Below are 14,543 nucleotides of genomic sequence, written 5' to 3'. Positions count from 1 at the left end.
CCTGTGGTCGCACCTCGTGCCGTTCGCCCTCATTGTGAGCTGAGTGTGCATACGTGTGTGTGTGTATGTGTGTGTGTGCACTGTCTGTGTGCATGTTTGTTAAGCTGCTTTTGAGGCTGGCACTCAAGCACTCAGACAGGCTCTTACCTGTGTGTGTGTGTGTGTGTGGGGCTGTGTGTGTGTGCCGCTTGTCATGTTGCTCAGGCGCGGCAAAATTCTTGTTACGCTTTTGAGCCGCCGCCGCCTGCGGTTGACATGTCACGTTGTAGCCAACTTACACACACACACACACACACGCACACACACACAACCTAGGGCAGCACCTGCACCAGCTAACACCCTCAACTACAAATGCGAGTTGCGCCAAGCAGCCAAGCAGCACATTAAAACGCAATTAATGTTGCAGGCGTTAATTGTGCCGTTAGTGCGGTTTATTTTCCCCTTTACTCGTGTTATATAAATGAATTTTTATTTCGTTATTTTTGGAACGTAACTTGGCAAAAATTAATTACTTTCGGCCTGCCAAAGTTGCCAAAGTCATTCGAAGGGAGAGCAGACGCGGTTTAGTCCGTCTTTGTGTTCCGCGAAACGCGTGCGGCCGTAAAACGCCCCAAGTGATATGAGCCAACAGTATATTAGCCAACTTTAAAGTTGGCCATTTCTTACCTGAGACTGGCGTGGGTTAACTGCCATCATATTTTCGGTCAATATTTGAGCTTGTTGGAGGCATTTCCCTGAGTTATTCCAGCGAAATTGTGGTAATGAATCATGTCCGTGAATATTGTGCCGCTGGATGCACTGCGAAGCGTAGAGACGGAGAGAGGGAGAGAGGGAGAGAGTGAGAGAGTGAGAGGTTGGCAACTTTAGCTACAGCAGGATGCGTGGGCGTGCCTGCTTGAATGGGGTCACACACACACACACACACACACACAGACATAGACATAGAGGCACACACAGAGACAGTCCTACGCCCACACACTCCGTCTTCCGGCTGCATCCTTATTGTAACTCATCTGACCCCAAGACCCTCAGCCTGCCTCCCCCGCCGGGTCGCCGCAAGTGCCCGTCGTTGCAGTTAAATCCGTTTGCCTGGCAACTTTATCTTTCAGCGCAGATTTTCAATAGCAGCAGCTGCCGCTGTCGCTGTCGTTGCATGCAGCAAACTTTTGTTTATTCCACTTGCCAGTGCTTTGCACTTGCCGCTGCTGCCACTACTTCTCCTTTATTTCGTTTTCTCTTTCTCTTTTTTATTTTTAAATTCTTTATTTACTCTTCTTGCAGCTGTCGTGAGTTTTGGCTTAAGCGCCATTCGACGGCGACGTGCCGTTGAAATAATTAAGTTGGCAACGCAGACACCGAATCGAAGCGTGTGTGTGAGCGAAAGGGAGAGATAGAGAGAGGCGAGCGAGGCAGACAGTCCGACAGACAGAGCAGGCTTACAGTTTAGTGGCATAGATTTTCAATTAGGCAGCATCAGGATTTGGAGTGAGCCGCGCAGTTCATTTTAAAGTCTCATTGCAGGACTCGCGAGCCAGCGTCAAGTTCCGTTACAATTTAACGACCGCATTCAAGCCAAGAAAGGTAAGCTGCATTCAATGCCCATTTGCATATTAAGGCCATCAATATACACACACACACACTCGGACAGCTGCGTGTGCGTGTCTCTCTCAGCTGTCATTATCCCTGATGCGCAATCATCATCGTTCTTATTAGTTTGTTAACGCTGATTGCATTCATCAGGCAGCTGCTGCTGCTGCTGCTGCTGCTCCTGCTGTTGTTGTTGTTGTTTTTAGTTGCAAATGGAAATACACTGTGGCTTGACTTTCCACAATTGCAATTCAGAATGCGCACTAATGCTCTGCTGCTTAAATGCCATCTTAAGCTCTGCGTGTGTGTGCGTGTGTGTGTGTGTGTAAGTAAACAAGCCTACATAAATTGAGTGCAGCGTGTGAAAACCGTTTAGGCTGCAGCTAATGAACGCCTGGCTAGCTGTGTGGGCCAAGTCTAATAGCTGCCTGCCCCTCCCTACACACTCCATCCAGTCCGCCCTCCCAGCTATCCATCTCGCTCTGAGCAGTCGAGCAGCTGCAGTGCATGTCGAACAGTTGAACATATTCAAGCCACAGCCGGCGCATTTACATGCGCCATGCGCCTGTTCCTCGAATATTACGTATACGCAATGAAGGCGCCCACAGGCAGAACATGCAGCTGCCTCGGTTTTGGCTGGAATTGTTTTGGTCTGGGCTGGCTTGGCTGGGGCTTTGAATGGCTGTGCCACAGTTTTTGCCATTGTGGCTTTCGGGCAGAGCAACAAAGTGGGGCATCGCAGTATTAGGCCGTTTACTTAGTCGCTCGCTTTTGGGTTAGTGTGTAAATTTTCAGTCAAAGGCAAGTGGAACACGTTTAATAAAAGTTATAAGCAGCTGCTATGCAACAAAGGCTGTGCAGCCTTAACGACTTGAATCAATCAAAATCAATCATTGGCGTTGCCTTGCATAACTGTAATCTTTGCTCAGCTCAGCTCAGGCCAGCTCAGTTCGGCCTTCCATTGTATGTCCACAAAGCGAAGGCGATGGATTCGTCCTTGCGAGCATAGAGCATATGCATATGTATGTGTGTGTGCATTGGGATTTTGCTGTAAGAGAAGCTAAATAGAAAATTAATGCGCAATCAATCGATAGCTGAAAATCGAAGAGCAGCAACGGGATTATAGCCAGAAACGGGAAAATAGCGGCCAAATTGTCGAGCAGACATTTTTCTGCTTGGCTGACGCTTGAAGCACTAAAGCAATTTTGTCTGCGCCACCTTAAGAGGATGACGAGGCGGAGGGGCTGAGGGACGGCAGTTGGGGGCTACGCAAATTCAACGAACGCATCAGTGAATATTGCTCAGCAAACCGACCAAGACATAAGGCAACAGCAGGAGTAGCAGGAGCAGCAGTAGCAGCAGCAGCAGCAGCAGCTAAAAACTTGCCCAAATGTTGGCAAATTTTCAATTTTTAAGTCAATCAGCTAGAAAAAGCGAACGGAAGCAAAAACATTCAACATTCGGGCTGCCAAACGTTGCTCGCCACTCATTGCGTATACGTAATTTGCAAGACAAAAACTTTTGCCGAGTGATTAGGCTTAACTTCCGGCAGCCTTTAAGCCACAACTTTGGCCATCAAATCCGCCTTCACGGCTGCATCAATTATGCTAAGCCACTCGTGTCTTCGACAGCCGCTGACGACCAATGCAGACCCACTCAACGGCCGTGGACCTCTGCCAGAACAATGTTGATGTGCTCGCCCAGCTGCAACAGCTGCAATCGAATCATCTCTTGCTGCGCCAGCAGCTAACTCAACTGCAACGCGACGCATTCAGGCGACGGCTGCTGCACCAGAAGAGCCTGTACGAGACGCGCGCCGCCCTGGAGACTCAGCTGCGCCGGCTGCAGCTCAAGCACAATCGACGATGGGACCTCTGAGGAGCGTGGGCGTGGCCAGACCTGGCACAATCTGCAAATCGTTTGTATGATGCATGCAATGTGCCTATCAATCAATTTTAAAATTATCGCTAGTTTAAATTTCTAGTTTGAAGTCAATTGTATAAATATTATGTTAATATACACGCCTGCCGGCATTGACTAACATAGCCTCTGCTTGTGGACCTTGTTAAGCTAAAACATCTATATATATATGATTTGTTTCTATGTTATGTTACCTTCTATTCAACTGGGTAAATTATTTGCTTCATCAATCACTTAATTCATTTCATTTCATTTTTGCATCCCAGCGAAAGCCTAGAATCATTTGCCAACTCGATTTTTATTATCATTATCATTCTGTAGAAAATCTAAGGCAACAATTTACGCAGTGATATGCCTTATGTATCCGTCAAGTGTTTCTCAAAGTCCCTCACTCTCTGAGTAGAGTCTGGGTGCAACGGTTTTGCAGGCTGTAACTAACCTTCAATAAGATCGGTCGCACGCAAATAGTTTAGTTTATTTGAATTTTCCGACCTCGATACTCCAAGACTTTTTTGTTGAGTTCAATGCAGCAAAACGTCACTTTTGTGTGTGTGTGTGTGTGTGTGTATATGTACGCGAGAGTTCTGCTCGCTAGGCACATCAACAGCTTACCTGAGCATGAGTGTGTGCATGCGTATGTGAAAGGGAAGACGTCAACTTCGAAGTCTTATTCTGCGAGAGTTAATCGTATCACTTCCGAAACGACGGTCTTTAAAGAGCAAACCTCAGATATCTCAACGCAAATCTCTCACATGAAGACGGTTTAAACACGAATGCTCTTGCTCAGAGCGAGAGCGAGTGTGTGTGTTATCTTACATACATATGTGTATCTCCGAGCTAAGGTCAGAATGCATTTAAAGCAGGCACAGCTCATCGTCATTATTAATAAAATATTAGATTATTTTCTGTAAAAAATACTAAATTGTAAATATTTTGATATGTACCAACCTCAACCCCTTAAACTAACTGTACAAACACTTTATTGCTCTCATTCTGAGAGTCTTCGGCAAGCCACGCTTCTGTAAAAAAGAAATCAAAACATTCTATTTTTTGCGCTAGCACTAAGCAAGTTCATGGTTTGGCAATCAATCAGTCAGGCAATCAGTCAGTCCGTCAATGAGTGCAAATCGCTTTATATCTAATATAGTATGAAGCGCAGATAACATATCAAACACTCTGTAGCTCTGTGGCCATTAACAAAATCCACATCAACTGACATTTGTGACATCTAGCTTAACGCAACGTTGGCCAATAAATCAGACCAAAGTCTAGCCACAAGTTGGCCCACACTGCTGGGGCCATGAGATTAGCCCCATTCTGCTGGCAAGTGCTGTCGCCCATAAACGCAACCAAACACACAGACTAAACAAAAGAGAGAGGGAGAGAGGGAGAGGGAGGGAGAGAGAGACATCACAATTACTAAACACCCTGTGTACACATTGATGGGCGGGGTACACTGCTACGCCTCCACGCCTCCTGCAAGCCATTCTCGATCAGCTTTGCTCCGAGCCCAGAGCTTGTCTCTCGCTTCGCTTCACATGACCATTGCATACACCCACACACACACACACATGCACAAAGTGGCACAGTCGTGTCGCCTGTAAATGACACCTAGCGTGTTATCATTAAATCCTTGGCCATCCAGGGATGCGAATGACAACACTTAAGTGGACCATAAACGCCAACAAATGCAAATGCTGAATGGAATTATTGCAATGCAGTCAAGGGATGGACGCTGCTGCTGTAAATGCTGTAAATGCTGTAAATGTGTTTGCATATGCAAAGGCACACGATCGACCAGCCACGCCCCAGGCCTAGCCAATGTGTGCGCGTGGGAGTGCATTGCAGCGATATAAATATTTATACAAGTTAATCGGTTTATGGAGCACAAGTAATTGAATTCCGGCTGCAATGGAGACCCATCACAGCGTCCGTTTAAAGTAACGGCTGCTGCTGCTGCTACTGCTCCTGCTGCTGCTGCTGCTGCTGCTGCTGCTGCTCCTGCTGCTGCTGTTGTTGCAGTTGCACGGCTGCAGGTGACACGCGTTGTCCGAGCTCTTATGAATTTTAGCTGCTGCTGCTACATGTGGCATCAAAATTGTTGTCCAACTTTTGCCGGAAGTGTCAGCTGCACGCTGCTTGCTGCTTGCTGCTTCCTACTGTGGATGCTGCGCCATTTCCGCTTAGCTAAACATTAATTGCAATTAAATTTGACATCACCAAATGCTTTAACCGTCAACTGCCACGCCCCCCAGTGGGCCTTCCGCTTGTCCACTCAGCGCCCAATGCAATGCAAACAACGGCCAGTTCATGCTCGCTGCATGCAATTTTTGTTGCCACATTTTCCACTTCTTGCATAATTTAAGTTGTTTGGCTTTTGGCTGCTACCAAAGTTGCCGAGCATCAGGCGACCGAGTGGGTGTGGGGCGGTGTAATGGGTGGTGCACTGCTGCTGGTGCACTGGCTGGTGTGCTCTGTGTAGATGCTCATTTCATTGTTGTTGTTCTTGTTGTTGCTTTCAATTAACTGTGCATCTAGCTAAATGGCAAGTAAATTAATGTTTATTGTGCATAAATATGCATTTATGTGTGCGTGTGTGTGTGCGTGTGTGTGTGTGTGCTAGCAGTGTATGTGGATGGCTGTACAGTGGCGCCATTGTTGCTATCACTTAACTATTATAGCATTGTTATATAGCATGCGCATATATTGAATGGAACGTATAAATTATGAAATCAGTCAATTTATGTGATGTATTGCATATAAATATTGAAACTCTTGCTGGAAATTTGAAAATGAGAGAGTGAGGGAGATGGAGAGAGTACGCATGAGTGGGAGAGAGGAAGCGAACAAGGAAAAGAGTCATAGGGTAAGAGAAATTGGGAGGGACGGTCAAAAAGGGATAGAAAAAGATATAGAGTGAAAAAGAGAGAGAGAAAGGTAAAGAGAAAGAAAGAAAATTAGAGGGATAGAAAGAGATATAGAGTAACAGAGAGAGAAAGAGAGAGAGAGAGAGAAAAGGGGGAGAGGGGGAAAGCAAATTAAAGAAAACGATAGAAAGAGAAGAAATCGAGCAGAGAGGAGAGAGAAAGGTAGTCGGAAAAAATTGAAAGATAATTGGGAGAACGAGTGAAAACTGAGAGATTGAGGCAAATGGAGACATCGAGTCTGAGCAAACGAGAAATACAGTGAAATAAAATAATCACAGAAAATGCTATTTCACAATTCTCATATTTTTACGTACTTTGTATCCTGAGTTTTATTCCTGCAACATTTTTCTCTATATATTTGTCACGTTTGACACTCTACCTTCATAACTCAGAGCAACGTTTGTTATATATGGCTTTTAGTTCCTGAAATATAATTCATGTCTAAACGCCCACAGGCCATATCTCCCTCACACACACACACTCACACACACACACACACAGAGAGAATAGACAGAGAATGCCAGACACTTTACAAACACGAAACTGCATGGTAAAAATCAGAGCAGTAAAGTTTTTAGCTAGCTGCTCCCATTGTTGAGATTGAAATGTGCTTAAGCCAACCGCAGACAGATGGAAATTATAAACAAAAATGTGAAACCAAAAAATCAACTCGAGAAACAAAAGATGAAATTTTAGATAAGCAGACAGGCGTTTGTAACCGTATAATAAATGTTGCCTAGATAACCAGAGGAGCATACGAATGTGCAGTATACCCTGTAATGTAGACAAGGCAAGTGGAGTTATTAACTGTGGCTGGTGTTAAAATGCCTGATTTATATATTATATACACATATAGACCTCTATATACCCTGAATAATAGATTAAATTAAAAGTAGTAATACAGATTGAATGGTAAGAATGTCAAATATATGTTTTTTATAAGGCAGATCTTCTACTGATGCTCTCCCAGAGCATTCGTCATACACATAAATATAATATATAACATCAATATCAATATCATCAACTCGATCAAGCAGCTCTTCTGAAATTTCCCTCATCACCTTTAGGAAACGTAAAATAAATAAATAACCATTAGCCAAAGTGTTTGTTAAACACCTGCTTTAAGGTAAAAAGTTTGTGAAATGTTTTGTTGTTGTTCTCGTTTGAGTAAATTCAATAGACTGCGATTCGATTAAAGCGTCTCTGGCTCCTGCTTTCTAATTGCACAACACATACTTTCAGGCTGCTTGTTGCTTACACTTCGCTGGCAACTTTGTCACTTGCTCTGCCCGAGTGGCAAGGCTTGTGGCAAAGGAACGTGGCCGGGGCCAGCTGTATTGGTGCCAAAGGCAAAAGTTCATTTTAACAAGTGAACAACTTTCAATGGGCAATTAAAAGGGCATACAAAACAAGGGGACGACTACGGCAGAGTTCAAGTCTTTGCCAGCTGGAGGCTGACACAACGGCTGTCGACCGGGCGCAGCCTGTGCAAGGGGGCGTGGCCGGTGGAAGTTACGTTGGGAATGCAGCGTTGCCGAAAAACTCACAGGAAATGTTAACAGAATGCACTGCGCCGAGTTTTGCAAAGTTTTTGGACGAAAGGCAATTAAAGTTTTGACAACAACGGCAACGGCAACAACAGTTGCACCAACAGCAGCAACAGCCAAAGAAACGCTGCGATATGTGCTGAGATTGGTTAGGGTCATAAAAGTAACAGCAATTGCCGTTGTACCAGCTAAAACACTTCCGGCATTTTAATTAATAGAGATAAAATCAATTGCAAGAGATCAAATCTACCAAAATATATTTGAAATAAAGTAAAAAATAGGAAAAGTCAAGTGAATGCCACAGCTATATTCCAGAGAGCAACTGCAAAATATGCCTCATTTCTCGTGAACTACAAGAGCTAGAGGCAGAACTCCTATCTTCTATCTCCTCCTCGGCTTGTGCTTCCTGTGAAATGAGTTTCGAAAAGAAATGCGTATTCAAATTATGCATTTTATTAGTGCATTTGAGTCATTCCTTTCACGTTTGTAAATATTAAATAATTGTTAATATTATATAATTAAATCTATATTTTCTGCAAGAATTTAAGATTTACAAATAGGATGCAATTAACAGGACTACAAATTTATATATATTTCTAGGCATATCCAAACTTATGGACAATAGAAACTTGAGGCTTAGAACAAAGAAACCTTTAAATGGTCGGACAATTTTAATACTCATCTAATTCGAGGTTCTACTCGGTCTTAGCGAGACTCAATCACTAAAATTATGAAATCAATTTTCATATTTCACTTAAGTTTTAATTTATTTAATTATTCGTTGAACATTTCATTTTGTGATTCATTTCAAGCTTGTGACTAAAAAAGGTAGGGTATCTAGAAGTCGGGCGACTGAAAGTAAGCAATAACAATTCAACGAGAAACTGCGTTATTCAATCAATTGCGACTAGTGTTTGCCTTAATCAAGAATATCTCTCATACTGGGAGGAAGTGAGTAAATTCCTCTTCATAATAATACCGTATCATCTAACACCCATAATCGGTACAAGTCCGTCAGTTGCGACTGCTATCAGTCAATTAATCAATATTCCAATCTGCACGAGCTAACAGAAGGCAATTTGTGCGCCCAAGATTGCATCAGCTGCGCATCCTGCATTTCCTGTGTTTACTCGCCGCAGATGTCACTCGTGTCTCATTAATTGAGTTTGCGATGTCTCAGCGCCTATGCTGCTGGCTGCTTGCTCGGCCACGCCCACTGCACAAATAATTGGCGTCAAATAATTTAATGAACATCAACGTGTCAATGTCACGTTTCACTGCTCCAGCAAATGCACAAAGTCAAAATATTTACAAGATGCGGCATAATTAGCATTAACTCGAGACGAAGAGCAAACAGCAGCAGCAGCAGGAGGAGGAAGTGCCAGCAGTGCCAGCCATTCATATTATGCAGACGAGAGGGCGATGGAGGGAGATGGAGATGGAGATGGAGATGTGTGTGGATTGCTTCGGAAATTTAAATGCCAAGACGTTGCTGTTGATATGGATATGATATGGATGGCGCTAGTGTGCGTGATGTGCATTAAAGCAGCTGCTCGTTTATTTCTACATGCAACACGAGAAGAAGAAGCAGCCGCAAAGGAAATAGCAGAAGCAAAAGGAGCACCACTAGCCAAAGGAGCTCTCGCTGTTGGCAAAAGAAATAAAAAAGTAGCAGGAGTATCAATAACAATTGCAATGGCAACAGGAACAGCAACAGCAACAACAACAGTTGCATCAGCAGCAACAGCAGTATTTAAAGTTTGCTTGGAATTTCCAGCATCAGGTGAGGGTAGACCAGGTTGTTGCGGATGCATTAACACTTTGATGCCAAAGCATCTCACATTATTACACATTCACACACCCACACACACACACGCTCACGTTCCTTGCCACATGTTGCTGTCAGCTCATGTGACACGTAATGACATGTGGCTGCCAATGCTGCGAGCGCGTGAAGCCATTCACTGACAACGCTTCTATAATAATTTATGCAACAGAAGTCACACAAAAAACCAACAAATCTAGTCAAGGAAAGAGCCAAGGCAGAGCTCCTTCGGCATGCTTGGTCAGGTGAGCAGCTGATGCTCATGAAAGTCACGATGAATTGCATTAAAACTAAAATTTCACAAGAGACCATAGATATACATAAACATATATATGCATGATTGAGTTGAATATTATTCTAGAAGCGAAATTCATTTTCGTGCTGCTCTAAAATAGTTTCTGCATTGCCATACTCCAGGAATATCCGTAATGCACACATATAACTATATATGTTTCACTAAGCGTATAAAAATGTTTATTTAAATATGTGTTCAGCGTTGAGGCGTTGATCATATAAATAGTATATACAAAACGTGTGTATAAGAAAGCCGTGCGCTAAACTGGAATATTGTATGGATACTAGCAAAAATCAATGCCCGATCAAGCCAAAAATATTATTTCTAAGCAACATCCAGATGAGCTGCAAATGAAATATTAAAATTAACAAAAATTATACGGAATTACAGCCATTTAAATCTCACACTATAAATTCAGCTGGATATTTCGTCCGCCACAATCAAATACTGGGCATAGGGCATCCTAGACATTTTGGTGGGCATCTCGAATCGTTGCGGATAGCTGGACGAGGCGGGCCATTTGGCCAAGGCCATTTCCATGGTCCAGCGTGCGGATAAGTCCTTGTAGTAGCCCTGACGCAGAGCGTCCACCTGCTCCAGTTTGGTCAGATGCGTCAAGCTCTGCTCATGATAGCTGCTCACGTCGATGGCGCGCATGAGCAGCGCACTAGTCAGCAGCGTCCACTTGCTGTCCGGCTCGTATTCGAGCAGGTCTAGGCAGGATTGGAGCTGTGTTTGCAGCTCGGCAAGCAGCTCCTTGCTGCAGCTGGAGGTTGCATGCGGCGGCACAAAATAGTAAAGGCTCTGATCACTGGGCTGCACGGCCAGCTGCATGCGTTGGCCAGCAACATCCAGGAAATAATCTTGACTTGGATCGATTTCTATGGCTTGCTCGCATTGCCATTGGTTCTTCTCGCTATTCACAGCTGTCCATGGCTGCAGCTGCAGCGTTTGTTGTCCGCTGATCAACTGCACCGTGAGCTCTGCCAGCTCTGGATGGGATTTCTTTAGCGACAGCTGCGCCTTATGGGGCCAACAGCGAAAAGCAGCCAATGTAGCTGTTTGCTCGCTCTGCGATCCGCTGCCCAGCAGCCAGCGCTGATAGAACCAGGCGCTGCTGTCGTTGGGGTCCGTGAAGGCCGCCGTCAGCACCATTTCCAGCTCCTCTTTCAGCTTGTGCTCGCTCATGGGCCGATCCTGCTGCTCGTTGGGATACAGCTTGGGCAGCAGCAGGCTGCGATGATGCCAGCTGGAGTAATTGGAGAAGTTCACTTTGATTTTCTCTGTGCAAAAGTCCAGCTCTTGCTCAGCGGGCACCGACGCCTTGTCGCTCACATAGCGTCTGTAGTCCCAGGTGTGAAAGTTACGCTCATCGTATTTCAAGTACTTGTTGCACAACTGCAACTCCCGCTGCCAATCGGCTTGGGGGTTCTGCTCCAAGGTCCAGCAGCGATGATGCCAACCATTGTAAGACTTTGGGTTCACCATCAGGCACTGTTCGGTGAGGTCTAGCTCCGTTTTATAGATCGACTGTAGCTGTTGCGCCAAGATCTCTTTCTTATCGTCTTCCTTCTCCTCGTCTGCCTTCTTATCGCCATCGCCTTGTTCTCCCACCTTCGGCTTGTCACTCTCGTCCTCTTCTCCCACCTTTGGCTTGCCGCTCTCGTCATCTGCCTCCACCTGCTGCTTCGCCCGTGCCTCATGTTCCTCCATCGCTTTCTCCAATTCTGCTGTCTTCCTCAGCACGCATTCGCGTCGTATATTCCACAACGTCGTTATATCCGGGTTACGCAGCAGTATTTGTACCGTTAGTCCAAGCATTTCGTCATCTAGTTCGCCGAGGCTGCGTTTTTTCTGAATGCGAGTCATAGCAGCCCGATAGGCGCGCATCTTAAGCACTTGCTCCTTCTTCTTGCGCTCGCGCTCCTCCTCTGTGGTACGCACCTTAACACGCCCATGCATTTTGGCTAATATAAAATAAATACACTACAAATTTAAAATCTTAAGGGTCCAAACAATTTTAATTCGCGTAATGACTAAATGTGAATCAAGTGGTTGGCTATCAGCTGTCTTAACATTCGACTGGCTTTCTGCTCGACTGGAACTGTTAAGTTGTTAAGAATGTTAACAGTGAGCACTGCTTGTAAAATGTTCAAATGTTAACACCTTTGTCTCGTTCAGTATAACAGTTTAATATGTGAGCCAGCTAAGGCTGCTTGCTATGAAATTTATTTCGTTGCTGGTTCAATTCGCAGACACAGATGGCGCTCCAAATTCAAGCAAATTTTCTGTTTATTTTAAATTTAAAAAGGATATCTAAGGCGTTTACAAATATTGAATTCAATAATAATACTAATTTAATATTAACAACAATATTTTTGTATTTAAGTTATTTGCTTTTGAGCAACGTTCCTGCATTGAATTTAAGGTAATTTTCACCCGATTTAATCTTGAAAAGTTTATTGAACATGCCATAAAATTTAATTAGAAAAGCATTTCCCGCTAGAGATGCTGCACAAGCAATCGAGCTTCAATACAAATACCAACAATTTTTTATTGTTTTATGGCTGCAAAGCAATAAAAAATAAAATAGTCGCATAAACGCAGGCCATGAAATGGGACAGCCAAGCCGTGCTCCAGCTACCGCCCATCCCCCCGCACATGTCTGGGGAGCAATTGAAGTCGAGGCAGGACTAAGCGCAGGTGCGATTGAAGGACACGAATGCTGCCGACGATGGCGTCTTCTTGGCTGCGGGCGAGAAAATCAATCGTGCAGCAAAATCAAAGAGGATATTCTCGTATATACATATATGTATATATTTTTATATATATTTGTATTTAGTGAGGCGCGTTGAAATGTAGGCGTGGCAGCGACCACACCTCTCGCACCCAAAAGCATAATTCAATGGGCCCCTGGGCGCGTTTATCAAAGCCAGTTCCCGAGGGTTGTTCACTGAGCAGGACCAGCAGCAGCACCAATAACAACAATAATAACAACAACAACAAGGACACCAGCTACAACGTCGTTACCGTTAGCTGCTATCCTTGCCTTTGTTGTTGTTGTTGCTGTTGTTGTTGTTGTTGCTGCTGCCGTCTAATGTGATACGCATCAATTTATGAAATTTGAAATATTATGACTGATTTTGCAGCTCGTCCTTTTTGCGCCCGCTCGCAGCTCGCTCACTGGCAGCCCACTCCGATGTCGCGTTAATCTTGGTAACAGGTCGCGACAGGACGATGGGGGTGGGTCGAGCATTTCAAGGGATAATAACAACAAAGCAGCGCCGCAGCTTAGGTGCAAAATGTTCGCCAAGCCATAATTCAGGCAATATATCACATAACGTGGCCCGTTATGTGGGCTAAGCTGATGACAGACAGAAAGTAGAGAGAGAGAGAGAGGGAGAGAGAGACGGCAGACAGACAGGCAGTGGCAGTGAGCAAGACAGAGATAGCGAAAACGACTGAAAATCGCATTGGTAATTGGAGTAACAAAAACCATGAAAATGAAATGAAGCGAGATTTGTATTTTTATGACACACACACACACACAGTAAACACACATACACACACTGAGGCAATTTAAAGTGAAGGTCGAGGAACAGGAACAGCATTTGAAGAGCTCACGGGGCATTTGCTCAGGCGACTCAGTTGATTGGCTATGCCTCGCTTAGGTGCCCGAGCGGTGGCAGTGACAATGATGGGAACAGTGACGGGTCACAGCGACGGGTCACAGTGACAGCCCAAACAAAAGGCAAACAAAACAAAATTCGAAATACGGAAAAGCTGTGCGACATGCTGTGCGATATGCCTATGCATATTTAATGGGCTATAAATTTTCATTTCCATATAATCTTAATAGATTTTCGGGGAAAATCGATAAGGAAATATATGAAATATGAAATTACTAATTTATGTATGTCTTGAATATAATTATATTGAAATTAATTATTACTGAAATTGATTATTATATTAAGACTTTGGTAAATGAAGAAATAAAAATTGCGATTCCACATGATAGATACATACATATGTATGTATATTTATTGTTAATCGAAATGGAAAACTGATTTATACAATATATTTCTTAATACAATATAAAACAAATAATAATAAATATAAATATAAAAATATTATAAAGTATAAAATAAATAGAAATTTATCTATATCTATATACCTGATCAATGCAGTAAGCTGAGATCTCTTTTCTTAACCGATTTTTCTCTTCGATTTATTGTTTAATATTATATTATATTATATGCATCATCATATTTTTATGTAATTATGTGTGATAAAAACGAAATTTTTCTTCTGAGCTATGATTAAGCTGTTCATGTTTTTATATAACTTGAGAAAACAGAAAATTAGCTGGAGTTTACCTGTAGTTTACTTATGATCTTATAAACAAAAGCTGTTATTGTAATTAGCGACAAATATTTCAAGCT

The 14,543-nt window shown here is 43.6% G+C and overlaps 2 protein-coding genes across 2 annotated transcripts; one reads left to right on the top strand and one right to left on the bottom strand.

Moving 5' to 3' along the window:
* The first annotated feature begins 1,419 nt into the window (after positions 1 to 1,419).
* Positions 1,420 to 3,612, top strand: LOC108658149 (uncharacterized). Its single transcript, XM_030383166.2, has 2 exons — positions 1,420 to 1,581; positions 3,219 to 3,612. Exon 2 carries the CDS (start codon positions 3,232 to 3,234, stop codon positions 3,463 to 3,465), a length of 234 nt encoding a protein of 77 aa, XP_030239026.1. The 5' UTR covers positions 1,420 to 1,581; positions 3,219 to 3,231; the 3' UTR covers positions 3,466 to 3,612.
* Positions 3,613 to 10,249: 6,637 nt separating this feature from the next.
* Positions 10,250 to 12,204, bottom strand: RabGGTa (Rab geranylgeranyltransferase subunit alpha). Its single transcript, XM_018113188.3, has 2 exons — positions 10,507 to 12,204; positions 10,250 to 10,445 (listed from the first exon to the last, which is right to left on the bottom strand). Exon 1 carries the CDS (start codon positions 12,061 to 12,063, stop codon positions 10,516 to 10,518), a length of 1,548 nt encoding a protein of 515 aa, XP_017968677.1. The 5' UTR covers positions 12,064 to 12,204; the 3' UTR covers positions 10,250 to 10,445; positions 10,507 to 10,515.
* Between the last annotated feature and the right edge of the window lie 2,339 nt (positions 12,205 to 14,543).

The sequence above is a fragment of the Drosophila navojoa genome, chromosome 2 (genome assembly GCF_054131105.1).
Source record: "Drosophila navojoa isolate 15081-1374.11 chromosome 2, UAZ_NAV_1.0, whole genome shotgun sequence".
NCBI lineage: Eukaryota > Metazoa > Arthropoda > Insecta > Diptera > Drosophilidae > Drosophila > Drosophila navojoa.
Note: the sequence above shows the minus strand (reverse complement) of the source record. Positions and strands in the feature narration are given on the sequence as shown.